Source organism: Lethenteron reissneri, chromosome 28 (genome assembly GCF_015708825.2).
Source record: "Lethenteron reissneri isolate LAM-NWPU_2019-01 chromosome 28, ASM1570882v1, whole genome shotgun sequence".
In the NCBI taxonomy this organism is placed as follows: Eukaryota; Metazoa; Chordata; class Hyperoartia; order Petromyzontiformes; family Petromyzontidae; genus Lethenteron; species Lethenteron reissneri.
This window is the reverse complement of record NC_083806.1, coordinates 7,232,108-7,259,401: the sequence shown is the minus strand read 5'-3', so window position 1 is coordinate 7,259,401 and position 27,294 is coordinate 7,232,108. Positions and strand designations below refer to the sequence as shown.

General features: G+C 46.4%; 1 protein-coding gene across 6 annotated transcripts in view; it reads left to right on the top strand.

Moving 5' to 3' along the window:
* Positions 1-3,753: 3,753 nt before the first annotated feature.
* LOC133348891 (AP-1 complex subunit beta-1-like) overlaps positions 3,754-27,294 on the top strand; it is a 73,190-nt gene continuing 49,649 nt past the window's right edge. For 2 of the 6 annotated variants that reach the window (XM_061561984.1, XM_061561980.1), the window contains exons 1-16: positions 3,767-3,858; positions 6,579-6,634; positions 8,560-8,665; positions 10,011-10,146; positions 10,940-11,185; positions 13,083-13,273; positions 14,029-14,250; positions 15,588-15,708; positions 16,397-16,492; positions 17,146-17,261; positions 18,893-19,058; positions 20,037-20,135; positions 20,266-20,528; positions 21,206-21,425; positions 24,098-24,118; positions 25,303-25,332. In XM_061561984.1, the coding sequence (XP_061417968.1) occupies positions 6,598-6,634; positions 8,560-8,665; positions 10,011-10,146; positions 10,940-11,185; positions 13,083-13,273; positions 14,029-14,250; positions 15,588-15,708; positions 16,397-16,492; positions 17,146-17,261; positions 18,893-19,058; positions 20,037-20,135; positions 20,266-20,528; positions 21,206-21,425; positions 24,098-24,118; positions 25,303-25,332 (2,070 nt within the window). In that variant the 5' untranslated portion in view covers positions 3,767-3,858; positions 6,579-6,597. Of the gene's footprint in view, positions 3,979-6,578; positions 6,635-8,559; positions 8,666-10,010; positions 10,147-10,939; positions 11,186-13,082; positions 13,274-14,028; positions 14,251-15,587; positions 15,709-16,396; positions 16,493-17,145; positions 17,262-18,892; positions 19,059-20,036; positions 20,136-20,265; positions 20,529-21,205; positions 21,426-24,097; positions 24,119-25,302; positions 25,333-27,294 lie in introns of all 6 variants that reach the window. The other 4 variants (XM_061561985.1, XM_061561983.1, XM_061561982.1 and 1 more) reach the window with 3 other exon arrangements.

Here is a 27,294-nt window from a genome sequence, read left to right as displayed (position 1 = left end):
CTACCCGGGTAGCCGGGTGGGGGGGGAGGGGGTTCAGCCAATGGGAGGGGGAGGGCAACCAAGGGAGGAGGGGGGGCAGCCAAGGGGGGGGGGGGGGCAGCCAGGGGGGGGAGGCAGGCAAGGGGGGGGGGGCAGCCAGGGGAGAGGGGGCAGCCCGGGGGGGGGGGCAGTCTCCTTTTCGTCTGCTGCTGCTTTCCTCCGGCCTTCCTACTGCCGATGCAGAGGTAACGACTACAATTCCCCATTCGATAACCGCGTCAGGAGTGAGCGGAGCGTGTCGCCGTGATGTGTCTCCTTCCATTTTTGTGGATCCGGCACGCACACTACTGGATAGTTCCTAAGTTTCCATAATACTGGTAGGAACCACCTGGTTCCACCAGCCCGTCCGTCGTGCATCCAAAAATGGGAGGGGTGGGGCTGGGTGGAGAGGGGAGGGTGGGGAGGGGCTGGGAAGGGGCTGGGGTGGGGCTGGGTGGGGAGGGGTGGGGCTGGGAGGGGTGGGGCTGGTCACCCCGTGGTGCCCTTATAAAACTCAACGTTTAACCTACTCACGCCGGCTTGTGCCCGCCCTCACAGTCGGCCATATTTGCGGAATACACCACGTCGCCGTTGACCCTGCAGGCCATTGACCGAGCAACCCAACGTTCCTACCAGCTCCCTCCGCAGGAATGTGAGGTGGACCATGAGCTTCGTGGGAGATCAAACCGAAGGCACTTGTGTTGGGCATTTCACAAGGGGGCAGTGCAGCCACATGAGAAGAAGGCGGTACAGCACAAATGTGGACTCCCAATTGTGCCATCTGTATGGGATAGACCGATAGAGAGTTGCCTCCTCGTGCGCTGCAGGGGGTTATCTCCGGGACTTGGATTCACCACACCCGGTCGCCTTTGTCTCCTCAGTGGCGATGTTCACACCACAACAGTTACTCGTTTGAGGCTGAGTCGACCTAGGGGAGGCCCAGGACCGGTTAAAATAATCGTCACTGGTGTTGGCCGTGAGCGGGAATCGAACTCGGGTCGCCGGGTTCGTAGCGCAGCGCGCTAACCACTACACTACAATGCGTTACGCTTCCACGTGTGCGGGTCACATGATAGATGTGACGTCACAGCTCACTTGCCGTGCAAAAAATAGAAAAATAGATGCATTATTGAGCTCCCCCCCCCCCCCCCCCCCCCAAAAATGTTTATTTTTTAGAATGTTTGCATGGTGTACAGTCTGGAAAGAGTACCCACATGGCAAATTTCCAGTTTGTTACATGTCGGGAAGTACGCTAAACATTTGTAACAGACACACATAATCACAACTTTGCCTTTTACATATATATGGAGATAACCCTGTGAACCATGTGGCTCTTGACTCGGGTGCAACCGTAACAAACAAAAACATGAACACAGAACATCTTAAAGTGACTACGCGCAACAGATAAATCCAGGAAAAAACTGCAAAGTCTTCCAGAATAAGCACCGTATATCAACGTTGTGTGCAAAAATCCCAGTGGGATGCAAGTCAAACAATAACAACCATAAGACAATTTAGATTAAAGTTATCAGTCTAACTTTGTACTACAACAAACAAACATGGCTAAACCAAAACGTTTTCGAAATTACCAAAATAAAGCTATAAAACAATGTAACAGTGATGATAGGAACTGTGATTAAAATGTAACAATAAACGATATACATCACACGTACACAGTGCATACATATAGAGGACCGCAGAGCTTGGAGAGGGAGGTGGCGGTATTTGGCATCGGCTCATCGCCTGGCTGCAAGCCTTCCCCACTCGCCTGTGCCTTCTTCCTCGCGCTTTCCATTCGTTCTCTCTCTCGTGTGTGAGAGTGAGCGAATGCGGTGTGCGTTACAATTGCTCTCTTTATTATTACTGTACACACTTTTATTTAACTCACTCTGTCTGTTGTTGTCGTATCCTCAAATCTTGTAACTCAATTTTAACCCACTTCCCAATGTGGTATCGACTGAAAACTTCGTATATTTATGTCTTACTGGTGCCAATACTATATTCCAGAGGTGGGACAAAGTCATTGTTATGCAAGTCCAAGTCGAGTCTGAAGTCATCAAATTCATGACTCGAGTCTGACTCGAGTCCAAGTCACATGACTCGAGTCCACACCTCAGAGGTGGGACAAAGTCATTGTTATGCAAGTCCAAGTCGAGTCTGAAGTCATCAAATTCATGACTCGAGTCTGACTCGAGTCCAAGTCACATGACTCGAGTCCACACCTCTGCTATATTCTATCATAAAATAAACATATTTTTAAACAATATTTTTACACGCTTTCTATTAACCCACTCTGTTGTTGTTGTCGTATCCTCAAATATTGTAACTAAATTTTAACCCACTTCCCAATGTGCCATCGACTGCAAACTTGGTATATTCATGCCATACTGATGACAATGCTATATTCTATCATAAAAAATAAAAAAATAAAACCATATTTTTTTATATGTTATGTTTCGTCTTGGGTCTAATTGTCCACGCTCAACTAACGTTGGCTGTAAATCACCACGGTCCCTTACGTTATGGCAAGCTTCGGGGCCACTTCCTGGAGTCGTGGAGTTTTGCCATTACCAGTACGGTACATTTCATTAAAGTGTGTTTTTTTTAAAAAGTATTTTTAAATATTACTTATCATTACAACCACCCTCCCGCGCCTGCCTGTCGTTACTTCACAATCACAGCAGTCGCATCAATCGATTGATTCATGGATGAATATTTAAGGTAGAAACCGGAATTGACAACTCTGGCTGTCCGCCTGATGATGCTAGTTGTAATTACTAGCGAAAGGTCACGGTATTCGAATTGTAAATGTTGTGGGTTTAATCTCCAACACACTGGTGTGCTGTACTAGCAAATAATTGACATGTTTTGTTAAAAAACAAACCTTACTAAATGGCCGTGTCGAACAGTAACCCCTGGAAACTAACTCCACATACGAACAGTAACTTCCTGGAACCTCACTTGACTTATGAAGAGTAACCCCCTGGAACCCAACTCGACTTACGAACACTAACCCCCTGGATCCGAACTCGACTTAAGAACATTAACTCCCTGTAACCTAACTCAACTTACGAATGGCAACACCCCTCGAAGCTAACTCGACTTACGAACATTAACCCCCTCTAACCTAACTCGACTTACGAACGGTAACACCCCTCGAAGTTAACTCGACTTACGAACGGCAACCCCTTGGAACCGAACTCGATCGTAAGTAGAGGAGACTCGATTTTTAAGATAAAAATTTTAAAATAAAAATCTTTAAAATACATTTTTTAAAAATAAAAATCTTTAAAATAATTTTTTTAAAAATTAACCCGTAAAAACTAAGTTTTTCACTATAAATCCTTTATATGCGTCGCATCGGTTTTATTTTATTATTCATTTCTGTTTTTCTTGAGTAAGAGTTTCATTTTTATCACATTGGTATTTTAAATGAAATATGAAAAAAAATATTTCCTAAAAAGTGGAAATTTTTTGAATTATTTTTTCACGAAAATAAATTGTCACGCACAACGAGTCTGTGTGCAAAATGTCAGCTCGATTGGATCACGGGAAGTGGGTTAAAAAACGACCGAAAGATTTGCACGGTTGTAAGCGCGCAAGCAAGCAAGTGAACTTAATATAAAGGATTTAAAAATAAAAATCGACGAAGCGCCCCCACCCCCTCCCGGCTCCGGTCCCCTTTAAATAAATAAATATATAAAAGGGACGCACGTCACGTCCGGTCGGCTCGACATCCCGGCAGCCATCTTCGTTTGGGGCGTTGATTCATCCCCGGCCACTTGCGAGGTCCCCCGTCACTCACCGCTCTTCGTCGTCTTCTTCTCAGACCAGCGGCGGGTATCTTAACCTCCTCCCCACCCCGACCAACCCCGCTCCCTCGCTTTGCATCGGTCTCCTGTTGCTTTGATTTTGCGTCATTTCTTTTTGAGGTGTCTGAACGGGGCTTGACCGTGAAGCGTAAGGTGTTCGGGTGACCGGTGCCGTTGTTGGTCGCGGCCGCTGCCCGGCCCCGCACGCCTATTCCCGTAGGGCGTCCAGGCGAGGCCGAGGCTTTTGAACGAAACGCTAGGCCCCTGCTGCCAAGTCTCGTATTTTTTGAGCTGAGCGTGTATTTTGAATGGCGAGCGCGCGTCTCACGAGAGTAATTGTCGCCGATGACACATCTTCGTCGTGCAAGGGTTGCCGACGTGTTGTCATGTTGTGTTGAATGATTAAAATAGTGTTCGGTTTGTTGCGGTCTGTCACGTCAGCTGTCAAGTCTCCTTAGCAAATGCTGCGTCGCGTCTTTCTAAATATTGTCCACTTTGTATGTTAGCTCCGTCTTTGGTGCAGAAACTGAGTCCGATATAATTGAGTTGTGTCATTTGTAAAGAATTGCAAACGCAATTTGAGTTGACATTGCACATGTAATTGCAATTATACGGCCAGGTGGCTCTGTATAAACTCGTACCAATTTTTTCTTCTTGGTTCTTTCGGTAAAGTCACGTAGAATGGAAATAATAAAATAATAAAAATAAAACAATAAAATAATTATCACGACGTTTCGGCCACAACGCAAGCAGCCGTCCTCAGGTGGAGAACAGATCTGTCGAGAAGACAGAGTAGACAGAAGACAGACAGAAGACAGAGTACCAATTTGTGGAGAAGTCGGCTGTGGATGTCCCATGAAAGACTCGGCCCTGCCATAGGAATGCGGAATTGTCCATTACTGGCTGTAAACGGAAGATGAATATCGCCTCAATTCCCATACTGAGTAGAACATTGGTTCGATTACACACTTGTTTTAATTGATCCCATGTCTGCTAGAATGTAACTCCCAATTTGTAATTTACATTTGTAGAGAAGCTGAGGTGGGGAACCTATACACATAGATTGCCGTGTGTAGCAATTGTACACGGTTATACATTACACCAGGGACTTACCTCTGTGGACCTTTTATAACCCGATTTTAACTCGTGGTGGTAATTATTCCAAGAGGAGTCTGCTCCATTCGTAGAGCGATTTTAGCCCGTGATCAATTCGGTCCGGAATGCGAGCCATCTTTGTCAAATTTCGAATTCGAAAGCAGGCTTTCAGCCTGGAATGGGTGACCACCATGCACATCATAGCCCGCTGCAAGGCTATGTCGTGGGCAGCTTGATGTTTCCCGTCTTCTCAAACGCACAATGGCCAGCGTGGTGAAGTATTATCACGTAATAATACTCGCGAATCGCACAGCGTTGTTAAGCCCTCATCCAGCATCGGATTTACAAAGTTTTGTACAGTACGAGTAAGTTTTTGGTTGTGGTTTAGGACATCTGAAACATTCATAAAGCAGCCAGCTGGTGGGAGAAGGAAACCCCATCATATTTTCCATGAGCCGCTGTCTTGTCAACTGGTGGATGATGTCTTCCCCATGCCGATGCCATCCCACTCTGTTATGCTATGCCATGTTACATCTCCTGCACGTGAGCATTTCCACACTGGTTATTCTCTCGGGCATTTACTCTGCTTTGGCTGCCATTCCATCCCGAGTCTTGTCCATTGCTTTCAGCAATGGGGGCAGCTCAAGCCCACTTATCTCAACATTTATTAAGATCTCAATTTTTTTTATTTCTTCCGTGATCAGTGTTTCTATTTCTACATCTCATTATAGCAATTCTGAGCACAGTTTTCCATGCTATATTTTCAATGTTTGTTCTGTTGTGTTGGTCATTGTTCATGTTTCTGCCCATATGTCATAGATGCCAATATGCATTGAATGAAAACTGTCATCTTCAGCCACATTGGTGCTTTTCATTATCCGACTAATTATATCATAGTAAGGCTTCTTTTCCAATAACAATCTGCGTTTTGGCATAGCATTGCTCTTTTGACAAAACGTACCTGTATGGAATGTCACCGGTATCTACATTGACTGCCGTTGATTTTATAAATTGGTTGCTAACGTTCCTGCCAGAAAACATTGAGAGGGTGGGTGTTTTCTAAACATATTTTCGAAGTTTAACTGCAGGGCAGACATTCATTGAAGTATTTTATTTAAAACTGGCTGAGATCCCATTAAGACAACAGGTCTCCTTTAGAAGAGACACATGGGTGGATCAGGGCCTCCTCGTGCCATGTGGGTTTTGGGGGTTATTTGACCATACTTCACCACACTGGTCAGTGCGTATTTGTGAAGGCAGGGGTATTAGATGTTAGGGAGTAGTATGGTAACGAGAATTTTCTTTTTCTTTACTGCCCCTTGCTGTAAATCTAGCCCCACAACAGCCAACGATACCAGTTTTATCTTGGTGATTGCCAATCAAAGTACTATCCAGGTTCAACATTGCTTAGCTTTCTGCGTCTCTCGATTGGGTATTTATCCAGGTTATTTTAGTCAGTGGTATTGGTAAAATATCAAAAATAGATCTTAAATTGCGTTAAGCAGGATTTTCAGACGGACAAAAAACTCACGAGTACATGTATGTATCATGCAATTATAAATACAAAATAGTAATTGAGAGTTGCTTACTATCGGTGATTTTTGTTTTGCCAGAAAAGGATTGTCATCATCTATGTGTGTCTCTCCTTATCAGTCTTCGTGCAGATTTAAAAATGACAGACTCCAAGTACTTCACGACCACCAAAAAAGGTATGTGGGTGATAAGTGTCTTTTTCCTACTGCGTATTACTTACCGTTGTTTTTTGTGTAAGGAAATGCAGAGTATTGCACAAAGAGATTGATGTAAGCAGTGCACTAATGAACACTATATATGACCTCAAATTAAGTCGATGTACAGGAATTTATTTGGCAACATGATAATTAAATTACCGCTTTGTTTACCAACCTATGGGATGTCTGGTGCATTGTTTTCGAGCAGCATTTGTTTGCGCAGGCAAACGCCAGAGTGATTTCGGCTCTCTGAATCTGATCAGCAGAATGTGGCTTTCTAAACACCGTTAGCAAGCTTGGTGTTATAGGCAAGAACATTCCGTGAGCATTGGAAGGTTTATTCAGTGTAGTACAGCAACGGTGTACAAAGTGTGTTGTGCATGGAGAGGCCTGGATCAGGGCCAACCTGGTGCTCTGGAGAGCGGTGAGGTATGACTGGCTGTTATCTGAAGCAGTGACTAATGTTTTAGCAGTTATTTCAATCACGGCCTGCTTATCAGTTACATGAATCTGATCCAAGTTATCATTTGTGAATTTTGTGACTTCCTTTTTCAATTCATATAATCCTGGTCATGGGCACAGCATCACACCTTTGACAAATTATTTGTGACTTTGGAATGTCACAAACTTTGACAAATTATTTGTGTCTGTGGAATGTCACAAAGTGCCACTTCTGTGTGTCCTAAGTGCTCGATTTAAGCCACTACATTTTTACTATTTATGCCCATGGTCCTGGTGCCTCTTGTTTCTCACGAACATTATTTTCATCACTGGACGACGGCAAAACTCGCACCAGTTTTTTCGACCCATCTCAAAGGATATCGTCTGTCAAGCCACTGGATGTTGTGATGGCTGGATGGCGCCCACCAGTTCTTGAGGCGTGTTCCTTTTTTGCCGCGTGACCCAAAACAACAGGAAGGTGGCCACATGATGGGGTCATGATTATTGCAAAGCATGTGTGCACTCAAGAGTGCTTTTAGAAATTATACAGCACATTAGCGCTGCTCTTGTACTGCCGAATGTGCATAATTTAACAAGCATTTTGGTAAAAAATAAATTTGAATGCAAGTACTCTTATGTTTTCTTCTTGGTTCTTTCGGTAAAGTCACGTAGAAGGGAAGTAATAAAATAATAAAAATAAAACATAATAAAATAAAATAATTCTCACGACGTTTCGGCTACAACGCTTGCATCTATTACTTCCCTTCTACATGACTTTACTGAAAGAACCAAGAAGATGAATTCCTGCAGTCACGAAAGCTTTAAATCGAAATTTACTCTTATGTTATTTACTTAACACAATTTAACAGGCCAACTTGAGCAAGAGCACTTTAATGTCATTAAATAAAGAGCATATCATGTAAGAGTTTTTGGCCAAAAAACTTAGAATCTGAATTCTTTAAAATAAACATTAACACATGTCGATCATAATGTGTTTTGAGATGTGACAATTTGGCCCCTCTGCAATTCAGTTGTGCAGAATCGGGTTCATATTTGTATTTAAGTATTATATATATTCTTAGGGCATGTAGATTTATAGTTTCCAAAGTCATGAATCTGCAATGTATCCATGAACCTCACATATAGTTTGAAAATAATGTATTCAACATGTACCATTTGGTGTACGTGTCGCGATGGTAAGATCTTATTTGTTTAATTGTTTCATGCGCTCTATGTCTTGTGCGCTTGGATTCACTTATTGTATTTCTATATTGTTAGTATAAATAGTGCCAGTATCTCACGATGTTGTATACAGTAAGCATGTAAAACTAAACAGTACATGAAGATAAAACTAACAAGCAATATAATGAAAGACAAAAACACAAAAAACACGAGTCAGGCAGATTAGGCTGTGGCCTGACGCTCTGCGCAAGCGGACATACTGAGCTCTTTGTTCCTTGCAGGTGAGATCTTTGAGCTGAAGGCTGACCTCAACAGCGACAAGAAGGAGAAAAAGAAGGAGGCTGTGAAGAAGGTGATTGCCTCCATGACGGTGGGCAAGGACGTCAGGTGAGGGCATGCTAACCGAAGTTCACTCTCGGAGCTTGTCGCGCCATTCTTATTTCACCCGTTGGGTAAATGCCGAAGTGCGACATTTCTGGACAAACTTGACGCCCGGTGTAAATGGAGGGAAGAATGACACACTGACATCACCGATCACGTGGCCGAATTATCCGGTGCAAAAATGCAACGTTCAGCAGAGTGGGCACTGCGTCCTGTTGAGTGTAAATAAACAGTGTAGGGCATGTGCAGTCCGTTGAGCGTGACAGTCATGGCGACCGCAGATTATCGACAGTGAAGGCAGAAGTTTTGGTTTGCAAGAATGCGTTGTTTCAAAACATTACTTTATATTATTTCTACTATGCTTTCTGTGCCATCTCTCATCATATGCCTTTGTGGTGTTTTTTACAATGGTAAACACCGCCACGAAGGCCTATGCCCCAATCACTTGGAATGCATCCGAACTCAATCAGATTTTGAGAGTTAAACACCCTTTTAGCCTGGATAATGCTTGGATGGGTGACCACTGTGCATGCCAGATTGTCATAGGCTGACACGGGACTGATACATTTTAGGTAGCAGGGAACAATGCAGAAAAAATATATTGTTGTTACTGTGCGTCTTTGCTCCCTACATTCACCATCCCACACTGGCCAGCGGAGTGAAGTATGGTCAAATAACCTCCATGACCCTCATGGTACGATATGGAGGCCCTCATCCAGCAGTAGACTGACAATAGCCTTGTACATGGACCTGCTGATTACACAACAGGACTGAGTTTTTACATATTTCTCATAAAACCATCCATGCGCACGGTCCATGTTGCGCAAACGTTTTTATGTGAACTTGTTTTGTTTGTAGCGCAGCCACATCTCCCCGGTGATAAAGCACCACCAACATACATTGGACGCGTGCGGTTTCAAAGCTTTCCAACTAAGCTTGATCGAGTTTTTGCATTGGCTCTGTCCGGCCATCGATTAATCTGTCTACAAAGGGGGGTGGGGGGGGGGGCACTGTAACTCATGCGGATATCGCAATACGAACACAAACGCTACTTTAGCACAGAATTGCATTACTATTAGGGACTTGCCCGATTTGAAACCGGCCAAATTGATCAAAGCATTGTCCAAAACCCAGTAGACACCAAACCAGCACAAGGAGGGTAATTTGCCAACAAATTTGCCGTCACATTCCCCATCAGCTTCATTAAATACTTCTGAAGACTGACGCATGTTGGAAAGTATTACTTCATCCGTGCGTATGCATGATTTTTGTTGCCCCAAACGCATTAATCATATTCATAAGCTGTAAGCACTTCACACGTGCGTGCGTGCGTGTCTGTGTGTACATACAGTGCGTTGTTCCCGGACGTGGTGAATTGCATGCAGACGGATAACCTGGAGCTGAAGAAACTTGTTTACCTGTACCTAATGAACTATGCGAAAAACCAGCCTGACATGGCCATTATGGCCGTCAACACCTTCGTCAAGGTGAGATCCATCGCCGGCAGCGAAGGTCGTGTTAAAAACAACGTTACTTTCGATGCGAGTGTCTTTGTGTGTTAAACATGGGGAATTGTAGCGGAGTGGTTTGCGCACTGCACCACAAACCCGGCGACCCGAGTTGGTTTCCTGCTTGCGGCCAACATCAGTGACGGTTGTTTGAACCGGTCCTGTGCCTCCACTAACCAACTCGCCCTTAAATCGGTACCTAATGTGGTCTGTAAACATAATCACTGGGGCGACAAAGACGGCCAGGCGAGATATGCTGGCCATATCTCAACCCCCATCATGCGTTGAAATACATCATCTCTTCATGCGTCTTACCGGCCTTAATAGGTGCTCTCTTTCAGCACTTACAGTCTGTGTAGGTTGCACGGCCGATCTTTGTCTTTGTTAAATGTGGCCTACGGAGCCTAGGCGGCAGTTTCGGTCAACATGTGGCATGTAGTGAGCGTGCCTGGAATGTAATGAGAAACAGCTGTGTCCAGTGTGCATTGATCAATTTATTTAAAACCGGTGAGAATGTGTTTAAATTTAAAAGAATTTTTTTTCAAGAAAAACCTGTTTAAAAAAAAAAGTATCGTAAACAAAATTGTTCTCACGCGTGTGCAAACAGTGCAATATATACATATATATGAACATTATGGCAACAAGCCGTGCGAGAATCGCGAACGGTAGTAGCGTTGGCCAACTTGCCGAAAGTCTCGCGGTGCAACCCGAAGTCGCTTCGGTGACCTTTGACCTTGCCCACTACTCCTTCCGCCATGTTCGTCCCGTCCAGGACTGCGAAGACCCGAACCCGCTGATCCGCGCGCTGGCCGTGCGCACCATGGGCTGCATCCGCGTCGACAAGATCACCGAGTACCTGTGCGAGCCGCTGCGCAAGTGCCTCAAGGACGAGGACCCGTACGTGCGCAAGACGGCCGCCGTGTGCGTGGCCAAGCTCCACGACATCAACGCGCAGCTCGTGGAGGATCAGGGATTCCTGGACACACTCAAGGATCTCATCTCCGACTCCAACCCCATGGTATGGACGATGTGGAGGGAAGTCCCAAGTGTTGCATGTGTTTTTTTGGCTCCCTAACAGCACTTGCCCCAACAGGCTATACCGGAAGTCTTGGCCTTTGCTTTGTTGTTGTGGGTTTTACTGGTAGGAAGCTCCTCATTACACCAGCCCACAGGGGATTATTGTGTCCGTCGTGCAGGGAGGGGCTGGGACATTATTACTGACTCGCATCTTGGTGGTCAAAACTTGTGATTTCCCGGTGTAAGTGTGTCTTTCTTTTTAATATAGTACCCTGACGATGACATTCAGAGAAGTCATAATGGAGCCAGCGTTCGCTTGGCTTAAACAAATGGTGCTAAAAAATATGAATTCCGTTTTCCCAGTGTTATGGCCTTCATTGATATTTGTTTTTTTTGTCAAAAAGTCAAAAGTAATTTTCTTGCTCAAATAAGCATCGAGGCAGTAGCTCGCTCATCTCTCCCATTCACAGCTTCAAGCCAGTGGTGGAAATTCCTCATTCCTAATGGTGGGGGTAGGGTCTATTTATTGGACAACCACTGTTGACTTCCCCATGAAGTGGTACCTTTTTGTATCGACCTTTGAGGGATGATGGGCTGAGTCAACCACCTAACCTGGAATTGAACTCGCAAACTTCCGATTGCAAGCCGCTCGCTCTACTACTGTGCCACCAGGCCCGTATTTGTTTTTGTGCGTACAGTACCTAAATCGTTATATTATTATCTATCAAATTAATTGCAATGAACCACACGTTTCGTCTGGGGAGGTAAGTGAAGCTTTGTGTTGATTTGATTAGTCATCACAGCGCATTGTGAGATAATGTCAGGGGGAACCTTTTTAATGCAACTATGCAAAAGAATATTGAAAATTTGAGAATAGGTGTTTAACGCAGTCATTATCATATTCACAGCTTTTTTGCACGAGATATTTTTCTCTTAATATGCCAAAAATAATGTTATTCCAATGAGGATTTGCATATATTTTCTTGTGAAGGATTTGCATGTATTTAATTAAGGATTTGCATTAATGAATTAGCACTTAAAAGCAAACGTGTCTCCAAAGCGCTTTACAAAATCCACATAAATGATAATGACGATGCCAAGAGGATGTTGTGGGGGAAAGGAGAGATTGTGCGCAATAAAAGAGAAATGGAGGTAGAGAAAGCAAGGGGGGAGAGGGTAGGGGGGAGACAAGAACCTCGTGAGCACAGCCCCCTTTTGAGTTTTCATTCCGCTTCAAACAAACATTTTCTTTCATCCATTCACACGTGGCCATGGGCTTTTGAAGTGCCGATTCTGTTGTTTTGCACAAAGCGTTAAATCAACACTACAGTGAACAGTTGGCAGTCACGATTAATTGCCCTTAATATGTGGAATAAAATTAAGCTGGTTCAATATGACCTATTTTATTAACCCGTTTTCATGTAGAACAGGGTAAAAAAAAGTGTTTCCTCTGTTCACGTGAGCATTGAGGCGGTGCTCATCTCCTGTTCGCAAACCAGAGTCGTTGGTTGACAATTCCACTTTGCTACGGTGCTGTAGGAATGTGGAATAGAACAACAACTGTTGTTTTCTGCACAAAGTAGTATCAATCTTATCAACCCTAGAGGGATGATGGTCCGATTCGACTGGCCCCCCCCTCCAACCATATTTGAAGTCGTGACCCTCCGATAAGCTGCTCTCTCGAACAGGGTAGCAGTTTATTTGTTATAAAGACATTTTGGTAAAAACGGTTGTACCAAAACGATGTTTGTGAGCTCATGTAAAGACGGTTACTTTTGCCATGATGAGAGAGCTAAGCTTGTAGGTATTTGCCTGCCTGGAAATAAAAACAAAATTCTCGCACCAACCTCTTCCGCCACCTTCCCCCTCTCTAATCCACCTCCCACCCACCCGGCTAGGTGGTTGCGAATGCCGTGGCGGCGTTGTCGGAGATCAGCGAGTCGCACCCCAACAGCCAGCTCCTGGACCTGAACCCGCAGACTATCAACAAGCTGATGACGGCACTCAACGAGTGCACCGAGTGGGGACAGATATTCATCCTTGACTCGCTCGCCAACTACATGCCCAAGGATGAGCGCGAGGCGCAGAGGTGATGATGACACGAGGGTTGCCACTCCCCTCCCGCCCCTCCCTTTGTGGTTTGGCCCAACGCAAACTCGTGGGTTTGGCCAAGCCAAAAAAATGCAGGTTTGTTGGTGGTTAAGCCGAATGGTCGGCCCTGTGGATTTGGAGCGCTGGGATGCTGTACTGCTGTTCGCAGTGGTACAGCTTTCGAGAGTGCACCTGCACCGGGTCCCGTGGGTCCGAAGGACCTGGGTGCTGATATATTTCGATGGGAGGGAGGGAGGTACACTGGTCAGGTGGGAACCCTATTAATTCCTTGCATCGGGGCCAGCGGCTGAGGGTGGCGTGGGCAATACTATTGTTTGGGACCAAAAAGTGGGTGATGTATTATCTTCGTTCTATTGTCTTTGAGAGAATGTTGTATAACGATGAGAAATTGCGACACCTTCTGGAGACCAGCGATGAATAGATCATTGTTGATGATATTGTCCTTCTTGCTCCATTCCCACAACTCGGATACAATAGGCCATTTCAAAGCTTGGCAAGATAACATTGCGCCTCCGACCGAAGCGTGCAAGCCCCGAGCGTCTCCAATTTCTTAACGCCTCCTGGAATAAAGTTGACCGACTCCTTGCCCCCCCTCCCTATGAGTCCACTGGAACTTGGACATAACCAGGGTCGTCGTGTAGCGGTGGTGTCCTGCGAACTCGAACAAACTCGAGCTATTACCTTGCCTGTTTCATGGTCTGGTCGTCCCCCCCCCCTCCGTCCCACCACCAGCGTGTGCGAGCGTGTGACTCCTCGCCTCTCGCACGCCAACTCGGGAGTGGTGCTGTCGGCCGTCAAGGTGCTCATGAAGTTCATGGAGGTGCTGCCCAAGGACTCGGAGTACCACAGCACGCTGCTCAAGAAGCTAGCGCCCCCGCTCGTTACGCTACTGTCGGCTGAGCCCGAGCTGCAGTACGTGGCGCTGCGCAACATCAACCTTATCGTCCAGAAGAGGTGAGCATCTTTTTTTTTATCTTTCTCCAAGTTTATCACAACTGTGCTATCGGCCGCATGTCTTGAGACGAAGAATTCACGTGGATCCGCTCATTAGTGAGCGGGCCAAGGAAATTCTTACTTTTTCGTGACCTCTGATTTCTGCAGTAAGGAGCAGCAGCAGCACTTAGGGGCACACCAAAAATATATGTGAATAAATAAGATGTTTGGACGAAAGCAGGGGGCTTGTAGAGTGGTGAAGCAAAATAATAATAAAAAATATTGGAGTTCTGGGGAAATCGGGTAAAGTAGAAATGCATTCAATTCAACTTGTGTTGGCTGTTTATGGGAACAAGGTCCAATTGATTTAATATCATTCACTTGTAGGGGGAAAGGCATTGGTGGCACACAGGTGATGAAGATACCTGCGTGCCAGGCCGGTTTAGAACATCTGTTTTCTACGAATGTCGGATGGGCTCAGGGGGGTTAATACCGTGTCAGAGTGCTTGAGCCGGCATGGCTGTAATCCTGGGTTTAAATCCGGATTTTTTTCCACCTGTGATTAAACCGTTCTCATGTGTAGCAGCATGCTGATGGTCTCGGCCTGATTCCCGATGCCGAAAAACCAGATATATATCGTTACATTTGGTTCTGAAAAGCAAAACTTTTGTCTGAATTTAGGTATTCACTTTATTAAGTGTCTTTTAGATTTCAAAACGAAAACAAGTTTTGGTTGGCGTTCTATGAATACTCTCAGGGATCTAAACGAGGTGTAAAAAAAGTCAAGTGTTTTCATGTTTCTGTTCAGCATTTTGAGATTCAAATTATCTCATTTTCTGGGACGATTCATTCACTGCTCGCGTTCTGAATGGAATCTTGCTGTAATCTCACGACACAACACTTGCAGCACCATTGGAATATAATTGCAGCCCGACCCCTCCGTATCTAATTATTCGCACAGTCATGGCTTAAACGTGCATTCAAGCTCAGCAACCCAGTTATCAACTGCCACAAACCACCACCTTCACCACCACAACTATCACTAACAATATAACATTCCCCATATAGCCTTTAACAGACTGTTGGTGCAAGTGCTGTTAGCGAGCACCTATTTAGGCTGAAATAGCACACGAGGCGGTGCATGACCAGCATTACGCCCGGCCACCTTTTTCTCCCCAATACTCATGTTTTACACACTGCAACCTAGGGGAGGCCCACGACCAGTATGGATATTCGTCACTGATGCGGCCAGTGAGCGGGAATCGAACTGCAGTTGTCGGGTTTGCAGTACAGTACTACTAACCAATGCGCCACCCTTCCCCCACACCACCACCACCACCACTACCATCCCTCTCCAGGCCGGACATCTTGAAGCACGAGATCAAGGTGTTCTTCGTAAAGTACAACGACCCAATCTACGTGAAGCTGGAGAAGTTGGACATCATGATCCGCCTCGCCTCCCAGGCCAACATCGCGCAGGTAACGGGCACTGCCTCTGGCCCCGCTTGTGCCAGCCAAGTGCCTGCCCTGTCCTCTCTCTCACAGGCCCGGCTCACGGCAATAGCTGTGTTTTTATTATTATTGCCAACACCGTTTTTTAAATTTATGATATATTGTGACGAGCACTGTGGTGGTAACTCATCATCTTTTTTGATGATTTTCTTCAAAGTGTTGTTTTTATCAAATGATTATAATTTTCTATTCTTGCTGCAGTCGGCCGAGTGGTGCAGTGGTAAGAATATTTGATGTATAAACTTAGCGCTGTGAGTTCAAATCTCATTTCTTCCAACATTGGTAAAATTGTTATACTTGCTGGGAATTCAACCGTGGTTATTTTATAGGTTCATCGGCCCCTGCGATGGAAATTTGGAGTCTCCTTCTTTGACATATCACAATTGAGTGCCAATTCAATCATCTTCTGATTTAGAATTTCAAATTACATTTCATTGTTTCTTACTCTCTTTTCTCTACGGTATTTTAAATAGCGCTGACAAGATCCAAACGCTGACCTATTGACTTGCCATTTAAAGTCAGCGCCGTAATAAAGCTTGCGGTTATTGCCTGGCGGTTTTACCCGTCTTGTGTCCCACCGTTCATCTGTCGGTCTGTTCGTTCACCCCATCCGTCCGTCTGTCCTCGTCCGTGCGGCTGTTGCGACGTGTTGCAGGTGCTCGCTGAGCTGAAGGAGTATGCCACGGAGGTGGACGTGGACTTTGTTCGCAAGGCCGTGCGTGCCATCGGCAGGTGCGCCATTAAAGTGGAGGTGAGGACGGACCTGGCGATGGTGCCGTGGCATCAAACGGACCCCGCAGCCTCTGCATGGACTCAATGAATCGTCACGGTTGCATCGTCGTGATTAGATTCGGATTCCTCATCTGTTTGTCTAATTTGTACGGTCTCTAGTTATTTGTTCACTGTCGTTTTGACAGTTTTATGCAGTGTGAGACTCAATGTAACACCATACCGTTTGTCTATAATAATGCTTTGCGTAAATGGTAAATAATCGCATACGCGCGCGAGTTCCGATGCATGAATCCCTACCCTAAATATATATTTTAATAGATGGATAGAGAGATGCCTTGTCATTATGGTGGTGGTAATGTTTGCCTGTTTATGTGGGAGTTTCGGTGGTGATTAATAGTGTTTGTATTAATGGGGATGTTGATTGCGGTGATGGTTTCCACAATGGACCATCCGCTTTGTAGCGAAGCAACAGTCAATGGTGGTGGTATGTTGGTGATGATCATGTTGACGGTGGTGAATGTGCGATGGTGATGGTGGACAACGGTGAAGGCCATGACAGCGGTGATTATGATGAATGTTTTGTTTTGGTTGTTTGCTAACCACTAGGCGATCAGCCCTGGGGATGTTGCGTGTTGCTGTTTAATGTTGTTTGTTGTCGTCGCCATCGTGCAGCCGTCGGCCGAGCGATGCGTGAGCACGTTACTCGACCTGATCCAGACCAAGGTCAACTACGTCGTGCAGGAGGCCGTGGTGGTCATCAAGGACATCTTCCGCAAGTACCCCAATAAGTGAGTGGGAGCGTCCAACTTTTGCCCATTGGTCATCCTTAGCCAAGCTCTATCCAATGCTGATTGAAGGCTTCCCCAAGGCCGTGTGACGTTCAAGTAAATTAACTTCTTGCTTAACCTTTGTAAATTGTGATATGTAATTGTACTCGGTGAAAGTCGAAGCAGTCACCCGAGCTGCATTTTATTAAATGCCTTCCATGTTTGAGTGCCATCATTCGTAGGGTCAGTCAAACAATGAAACGTCTTCATCCCAAGGCATAAAAAGCCTCGCACAATTTTAATCTAATTTAGCCATTCATCTAATTCTCTGGCCACAGTTTATATTCCAATCTATAAATCAAAATTATTCAAGCAGTTAACTTTTCGCAGAGCCAGCCGAGAGCCCATGGAGACAAAATTCCCTTTCAAATAACACGTGCAGTCTTCTCGTCTCTGGTTCTTCTAGAGACGATTGAGCCGAATGAGATCTCTCCACCCCCTCCTCCCTGTCTCACGCCAGCTTCACCACTTCCTTCACCTGTGTCGCCATTTTCGTTCAGTGTCATTACTTCACTGCCGTCAGTCCAGCGCATCCTTGCTCTTCCTCTGTTTCGCGTTCCGTGCGCGTGAAGCGTCACAGTTGGTATTTTTTTCCGGATCCACTCTCGACACTCGTCCGAACAACCGGAGTCATCGCTCTCGGAGTCACCTCCGGTTCCAGTCGTTCTCTTTATTTCTGGAGTACAAATGCGAAAACAAACTTTGTGCGGAACAAAAAAGAATGTGCAGATGAGGTTTTGTTACAGCTCACTTTACACAACCATTAACCTATACTTGTGAATCCAGACTCTAGCATACTTATCTTGATTACTTTGTGTGGATAGAGCCTTGTATTTTATCTCTTTACCCTTGCCTTATCTTGGTCATATAACTCCTGGCCCTTGACCTTGTCTGCCACTTCTTAAAGATGCAGACGTGATTACGCCATTGTTGCGATAACCTTAAAAGTACGATAGCTTCTACTCGCTGCAGTTAAGTCGTAGCCATTATCATGTGCCATGTCTACCTCGGTCTGACAATTACCGTGTCACCATCTCCAAGGCTTTGCTGTCACACGTAACACCTTCAGGAAGGCACAGCCCACTAAACAGCTTGATGCTGTTTTATTATACTCTCAAAACAACATCTTCTCCAGAAATGTGGAATTAGAAATACGTCGCTATTATGAAAATGCTCCTCTCTAGTACCCGATCAGCATGGTTAAGGTGCTTCCAGTGATAGATAAATATTGTTTCGAATTACAAGCCCTCATGTATGAAATCAAGTCGTGGACTGTGCCACCTTGTTGCATGACGTTGTCAAAAGTTTGGGTGAGGGGGCTCATACAAAACTAGAGGTTTGCACAATAGCCAACGACTTGACCTTAACAATTTAGAAGGGGGAGGTGGGTTGAGCGTTCAACAGTGGGAAGCCCCCCATTCAGCCCCACCTACCCACTTCCACCACTCCTGGGGTTGGGCTACACTTTTCCAACAGCTGCTTTAAATCCTTACTCCAAAGTTTGACCGTCTAACAAACCTGCGGTCGCGATCGTCACCCCGACGGTAAACGCCACGGTTGGTGACCTGACTCTGCTTGGGCGCCCGTCGCAGGTACGAGAGCATCATCGCCACGCTGTGCGAGAACCTGGACTCGCTGGATGAGCCGGAGGCGCGCGCCGCCATGATCTGGATCGTGGGCGAGTACGCGGAGCGCATCGACAACGCCGACGAGCTGCTGGAGTCCTTCCTCGAGGGTTTCCACGACGAGAGCACGCAGGCACGCACGCCACCACCGCCACCGTGGAATTTTTTTATTGTGGATAATGATGTTTACGGTTAGGGTTTAAGGTTACGGGGCGCCGCGGTTGGCAAGATGTTAACTCCCTCTCCCTGGTATGCATGAGGTTGTGCGTTCGATCTCGATCCTGACGCCTGTTTGTATATTTGGGGTTTGCGTGTCTTGCTCTTCCTGTGGTCGTGTGGATTTTCTCCGGGTCCTCCGGTTTTTCCCTCCAATTAGAATCGACATGCATTGAGAGTATTTGGTTGCTATAAATTTCAACGTGGTAAGCCACTTCGTTGAGCTGTCATTTGTGGTCGCAGCCTTTTGGAAAAAGAGCTATATAGCTCACTGGGCCTTACATGGTAAAATTAAAATTGTTTAGTTTTAGTAGTTTTAGTTTTTTACATTGTAATTGACGCCACTGTGTTCAGCAGTGCTGTTTCTTGGATTTTTGCGTCAGCCCACTCATTGAGGTGGCAGTGGCGGCTCAGAGTTGAGTGGTTTTGCTGCCACCACGGAGAGCTTGGGTTGGGATACAGGTTTGAGCCGCCTGTGATTAAACTGGGTTCTCAAGTGGAGAGGTTTGAGTGTCCTTGCATTGTGACCGATGGCTTAAATAGAGCCATAGACTCGCATATAGATGTAGACTCACAGAAAGCCATAGACTTACATAGATTGAGTTGTGATTAAATTAGGTTCTGAAGTGTAGTGAGTTGATCGTCTCAGCCTCAGTCACCAATAACTGCGCCAAAAAAAATATTCCATTTTAGAAAGGTACAAACGGTGGTGTCGTCATCGATTGTAGCAGGTGGTGCAACTGCACCAGGCCCCATCAGCCCGAATGGCCCAGGCACCTGGGAGCCATGCCATCCACACTGCACCACTGATAACAAGTGTAGGCGCATGCGCGTACAAGATGGTGTTAAGTGTAAATAACGGCGGACTGATCCATTGCTTTGTGCAAATCAACAGGTGCAGTTGTCGTTGCTGACGGCCATTGTGAAGCTGTTCCTCAAGAAGCCGACGGAGACGCAGGAACTGGTGCAGCAGGTGCTGAGCCTGGCCACTCAGGTGAGTGGCTGTGGGGCTTGGGCCACGCAGCGGTGGTTGTGTGATGCTCAGTCGCCCACTAAAACCCCCTCTAACCCCCCTCGAACCCCCATAACCTAAAACCCAAACCTGCCTGCTACCCTCCGGCCAGGACTCGGACAACCCAGACCTGCGCGACCGTGGCTACATCTACTGGCGCCTGCTGTCCACGGATCCCGTGGCCGCCAAGGAGGTGGTGCTGGCGGAGAAGCCGCTCATCTCGGAGGAGACGGATCTGCTGGAGCCCACGCTGCTCGAGGAGCTCATTTGCCACATCTCGTCGCTCGCTTCCGTATACCACAAGCCGCCCAGCGCCTTCGTGGAGGGCAGCCGCGGCACGCAGGCCCGCCGCCTGCTGCCCGCGCGCTCCGCATCGTGAGTGCCAGGGGTTTCTTGTTGCGTTAAAGGTTCTTAGGTTTTTTCGATCGTGTTGCCGATGTGCGGGCGTGTGGGCACGACGCTGTGAAGAGGTGCATTGATGTCGTTGAAGTGATTTGGCCGCAGCTTCCTGTCGGCTAGCCTTCGATATTTTACTTGGCCTCAGTGCACCTAGCCTGGCATAACAAGTGCTGTGGGGACGTCACCACGACTTATTAGCGAATGACGTCTTTTGTTGTTGCCATTGTTGCATGTGTGTGTGCGTGCGTATTTTTGGCAGTGTACGTATGTGCACCATCAGTATAGGCACTGCCAGTATATACACCGCCATTATGTGCGCCCGTATGTCTTTGTGGTGGTGGTTGAAGGGGCCGAAGTGCAGTGATTAGCGGGCTGCACTACGAACCCAGCGAGCCGAGTTTGATTTCCGCTCACAGCCAACACAAGTGAAGATTATCTGAACTGGCCATGGCCTCCCCTAGGTTTACTCAACCTCAAAATGAGTACCTGGTACGGTGTGTAAACATCGCCACAAGGGAGACAAAGGCGGCCGGGCGTGGTGCTGGCCACTGACCCTGTCGTGTGCCGTACACGCCCTCACGGGTGCTACTCGCTAATAACACTCGCCCAAAAAGTCTGAGCTTTTACTTGAAGCTTTGTGTTTTGTGGTGAAGGAGCGAGAGCGTGGAGAGCCCCGAGCTGTCGGCGCAGGCGGCGCACGGCCTGGCGCAGGCGTCGCAGCAGCCTCAGCAGCAGCAGGTGATCCCGTCCCAGAGCGACCTCCTGGGCGACCTCCTCAACCTCGACCTGGGCCCTCCGGTCACCGTGCCGTCCGGCCCGCCTGCCATGCAGATGGGTGCCTACGACCTGCTCGGGGGAGGGCTCGACAGCCTGGTGAGGAGGGTGGCCAGGGGCGACTGCTATAGAACAACAAGACGGTAGCAGTAACTTAACGAGTTATACAAACTCGTGCTTATGAGTGGATTATGTAATGCATTCCAACAGTGCGGTGTCCTCGGAAGTGTTTAACTTGCAGTTCTTGAGCCAATGGAGGATCTGTCAGGGTAAAATACTTTGCATATTTGTAAATAGTCCTTTTAGCTCTGGTTTGTTTTCTGCAAGTTTTGGGAAGCCCTCTGATCGATTTAACCGGCTTTTCAAGAGGGAAATTGCTTAATAGCAACACCATGTTCACCCTTAGTTGGAAAGCCTGAAAATACCATGCGTTATCGCTTTGTTTTGCAAGGTGACCGAGAGAGGGCAATAGAATAATGAATTATTGAATATATTGCGCAGTTTTGTGTTATCCCTTCATATTCTCCAGATGCTTCACTTTCTTCCCACATGCCAGACACACTTGAATGGAATACGACAAACATCTCTCTGTAGCAAGACCCTCCTGCAAAACAGACCTAAGACTCCATGAGGCTTTCCTGGCTGAATTTAAGGACTACTAATACAATTGAGTGTCTAGTTGTCCCGACGTGCAATGTCTTTTTTTTTCGCATGGTGATGCGTCAAGTTTCAAAATAATTTTTAGTTAACCAAGTGAGAATGCAAGGGGCCAGGATGAGTCTCATTTGACCTGGATCACCAAATTGACAAATGCTAACAAGCAAAATTAATTGCAGAAATGGCCCAATTAGAAATAAGATCAAAAACAACATTCCCATCATAAATCGAAAATATTGAGCAAACATAAATTGATTTTGAATGATAAATTCCCTGTCGCTTGAGTTTGCTCGAGCAACAATGTTTTTATACCATATCATAGTTTAATGACAAATTAGGTTAAAGTAATATTTAACAGATGTATGGTGACGATTGGACTAAAATATAAACGGGCAAGGATGTCACATGCAATCGCAAGTGAAGTTATAAAGAAACAACAGTTCAGCATCATATATATGGAGCAGTGTTAGTGAGAAGGCAGTTTCCATTGGATTTTTATTTCATTAGATGAACGGCCGACGACGTTAAATGCAGTAGCGGTTTTTGTGCTTTTTCCTGCCAGTTATTGACAGAAACTTTCTTTCACGCCAACGTGAATTTCTATAAAGAACAAGTTGCCGGTAAGAAGTCGGCGCGATGAAATAAACTATTAGAACAAAAAAAATGCGTTTTAATGAAGCTTCAAGAACTCTTGGAAAAGATAATTTGCAAGCTCATTGAGAGTGCAAAATGGAGTCTGGTATTGAATGGGGAAAGTGGAAGGGAGGTGATGCAAAGTACGTGGTGTACTCAATCCTTTGTGACATGTGGTCACTAATACTGTATTCGGATGAAACGGATATAATCGGCTATGTGTTGGGTAATGACCCTAATTCATGGCATTTAAAATTCCCATTCATTTACGTGTTATGAAGAAGGGCCATTGCTTGACTCATCCCCTATTTTACCTACGATGTCATCGTCCCTTCAGCCAAGGCTATGGCTTGACTCGGTGACCCTATCGGGTTGAAGGATGACATGATGACGTCGTTGCAATTTAACGCCGACTCCTCAAGCAACCTGGGCAAGCATGCACGCATGTTTAGCTAATACCAGTTACATATCGTTTATGTGTTTAGCTATCGGAGGAAACTTGAAAACCAGGAGGAAACCCATGCAGAACAGGGGGAAAACATACAAACTCCATACAAAAAATGGGCCCGAGTCAAGGAATCGAACCCAGGCCCATCTTGCTGATGAAGACCGAGATAAAATCTGTAGCATTTTTTGCAATGTGTTGCAGGTTTATTTTTGTATTTATTTTTGTATTCGTTGTCGAGAGTTTAACTTAATCAATGACAATTTTCCGCGGCGCGAGCGAGCGCATGTGTCATGTTGGGGTGAGCGTATAGTCCTGGCGGTCGATTTTTGTGTCAAACAGTGCAGAAGTCGGGTGCCATGCCTTTGAGAATCTCACTTTTATTCATGAAAGAAATAAAATCCACATGAAAGGTCGCATTATTCTGGGAAAGACGCAGAAAAAGGTGGAGGCATGAATTATTTTGAAGGACATGAAAAGCAGCTTGGCCTGTCGTTTGTAGTCGAGCTTCTGTCTATAAGGTCTCGGGGTCACATGACTACGTTTGCCTTTACTTTGTTTTTTTGTTCTTGTCTGTTTGAAAACATTATTTCTTTGAATTCTGGACTTTGTCTTTCTCCCCTTTTTCTCTGTGTGATCTTTGCTCTCTTCCTCTGGTGCGTGCGTGGCTGCCCTCTCTGTTTGTGTGCACGCCTGTGCCTGCGTGCGAGCGTGCATATGCGTGTGTTCACGTGCGTGTGTTTGTGTACGTAAATGCACGTGTGTTGATTCGTGTGTTTGCATACGTGTGTTTGCATACATGTGTGTACGGAAACTTGTGTGCGTGTGTACATACGTGTGTGTGTGTGCGCGTGTATTCGTCTGTCGCGTACTTTCGTGTGTGTGATCATGCGTGTGCGTACGTGTGTGCGCGTGCGTGTGTGTGCACGTGCCTGCTTGCGTGTGTGTGCGCCTGCGTGACGTGTACATATGGCTCTGTGTACGTCCATGCGCGTGTGTTCATGTGCGTGCGCATTTGCGCCTTCCTGCTCTGGAGATGGGCGAGGAGAGCGAAGGGGTAGGCTATCTCTGTCCTTGCGCTTCCACCCCACACTGCCCTTTACCATTGCCGCGTTTGATATGGCTGGCTCTGGTTGGCTCCGTGTGTTCCCATCCGGCCTGCTTGAGTTCCACTCACCGCCACAGCAGGTCACAAGGGACCCCTCCTCATTCACGGCAAATGACAAAAAACACATGGCGAGCCCGTGCTAGGAACTGTGAGATAAGAGTTGATGCCGCAACGCAATGAAACGGCATGCCAAGACGTCTGACTTGGCATGACCGTTGTCCATTGCTCTGCATCAAATACCTGCTGTCGTTATCATAGTTTTGGTTATCATCATGAGGCTACGTAAACAATGCGGGTGTTAATGTGCGAACCTCAACACTCCTTGTCTCAAGATGTAGGCGTGTGCCTATGTGTTTTGAACCGGTGTACATTTGCATAGAGAGCCTGTTTTGTAATCCACTACTGGATCAGGGCCTCCCCACACTGTTGTGCATGTGGGTTATTTGACCATACTTCGTCACTTTGGTCATTGCCGATTGGTGAAGGGCCGAGACCTTAGAAGTGGGAGCATAGAAAGTACAGTACAATAACGGATTTTGCTGCATTGCCCTCTGCTACCCACGATGTAGTTCTGCATAACCATTAATAAGCGGGAAATATAAGATTAACAAAACATTACATGGTCTTTAATGATATAATTGTGTAAACGAAAATCGGTGAATTCTCATTAGGTGAAGCGTCCCAATTACTAGAGACACCTGGAGCGCATAAACAGCAGATGACAAAGGTGAAGATGCAAGGCGGATGTCGTCACTCCAATATTGTACTTTTAATCCTGCTTGTAGCCCTAATTCTCACCCCCTAACGCATCATCGCTCCTAACCATCACCGCAAGCGCTTGCCAAGATCCTTCGAAACGCGTGCGCAGAACTGTGCCAAACCTGCTCCATTATTCATCGCTGCCGCGCCGATTTGTTTTGCTGTCGATGCCAAGAGATGGCAAAAATGAATGGGCCGGGCAGCGGTGTCGGCTGGCACGCCCGCGGCTCTTTCGTGGCGACGCAGCCGAAACCGTTGCCCGCCTCGTGCCTCGCCATCTCCCACGTCGTCCCACACGTGGCCGCACCCGCCGATCGCGACCCGATGGTTTGGACGTTTCAGTGACCTCTTGTCTCTGTTTCTTGCTGTTGCAGCTTGGCGGGGACATGGGAGGCACTCCTGCCGTAAGTATTGCTTCTTGTGAGTGACGGGTGACGCATTGAGGGATTGCAACAATTTACAGGGATGGCATTAACAATTTGATATCCAGTCGGCCAGTTTCAGGAGGATGCAGGAGCGATTTTCGGAGATGTATGTACGTCAAACTTCTTTTGCACTGTGCGTAGCAAACCGTGCTAATTGGAGGTGTGGGGGGAAGGACAACAAACCACTAAAAGCAATTGTAAAGAAATGAGTTTTCTATCTGGATTTAAAAGTGCATAGCTCCAGTGGCTTCCTAATATCGGAAGGAAGAGATGTTTGCGGAGAATGAGAAATGGTGGGATTGGTGCTCGCCATGAGATGCTTCATTACTTGAAGGGGATCACCACAGTCGCACAGTGGAGTGTCCTCTCAATTCCCGCACGTTTTCTATTTTCCTAAGTTATTATAACCTTTCGCAGTTCTATAGTGCCATTTGTTTCTAGCCTCTATGTTTTGGAGGTTTGGTATTGTGTTCAGCAAGTGTGTTTAAAAAAAAAAGACATCTGCAGCATCCCATTGCTAATGAATCACCTGCAGATTACTCAATTGGGATTATGTAGAGCAGCATTGTCCCCTTAGAGCAATAGCTTTGGAACCTTGAGAGGATTTCTTGGCTTAACAAGCACGATAAAAACAACAGTGATCCACCAGTGAATTTCATAGATGTTCCATGGAGGAATGAGCAACAGTGAACAGTTGTGCTCATCTCAAGAAGTTCCTTTTGAAACCAAAAAAAGATCATTTACCAGGTAAAGCTCACGGAGCTATATTAACTCTTTATCAGAAATGACCTGGCCACAAATAATAGCTCGATTAAGTGGTTTATCGAGGAGACATTTATAGCAGCCAAATACTCTGAACGCAGATTTATTCTAAATGTGAAGGGAAAAACCGGCGGACCTGAAGAAAAATCTACGAGATCACAGGGAGAGAGACATGCAAACTCCAAATATACAGGCGTCAGTGTCGGGATCGAACCTACGACCTCTTGTATACCAGGCGAGGCAGTTAAAACATCTCTCCGCCATGGCGCCCCATTGCGTCAAGTTGTTTAACCACCATCGCACTGCGGTGTGCCCTCGTCTCTGTTGGTGCAGAGGCTATCCACAGCTTCCCTGTGGGGCGCCGATGCGGTTCATGACCATAATCCTCTGTCGCCGAGTGAGTGTGGAATAGCCAGGAGGCTTTGCCTTCGGGCCAGCTTCGAGGCTCTTATTTCCCACCGTTCATTTGCTTCTGTACCCTCGCCTTCGCGCCTAATTACATTTTCGAGCCCCCACCAATCCAGACAGCTGCGCCTTCAGCATTCGCGGCCACGAACTGCGGGAAGGGGTTGGTGTGTGATTGACGGCTTTTAAAGCCTCTAACGGAACATTAATCTGTCGTGGCGTTTGAGTAATGCGGCATCAACACGGAGTACACGTTTCCAGTCCCGGCTTGCTCATGAGTTATGAACGGGTTTTGTTATGCTTCAGTGTATATTGTTTGTGTGTATGCATGTGTGTGCATGTGTGTGTGTCTGTGCGTGTCTGTGCGTTTGTGTGGTGGGGAGTGGCAGTGTAGCAGTTAGCGCGCTGCACGGTGAACCTGGCGACCCGGGTTCGATTCCCGCTCACGGCCAACACCGGTGACGATTATCTGAACTCGTCCTGGCCCCCCCCTTGGCCGACTCGACCTCAAATGAGTACCTGGTGGAGTGTGTATAAACTTGCCACTAGGGAGACAAAGGCAGCCGGGAATGGTGCTGGCCACCCACACCCCCGTGTGCAGTGTCAGCCTTTACAGGTGCTCGTTAATAGTGTAGTGATGCTGTGATTCACTCATTGTGCTGCATGCCATGACCTTTGACCATGGCTCACATCACTGGCAAGCAACATATGCACCTGTCCTGTGCTCCCTAGGTCGACTGCTATGAGTATCAAGTGCAGTGCATATGTATCAGC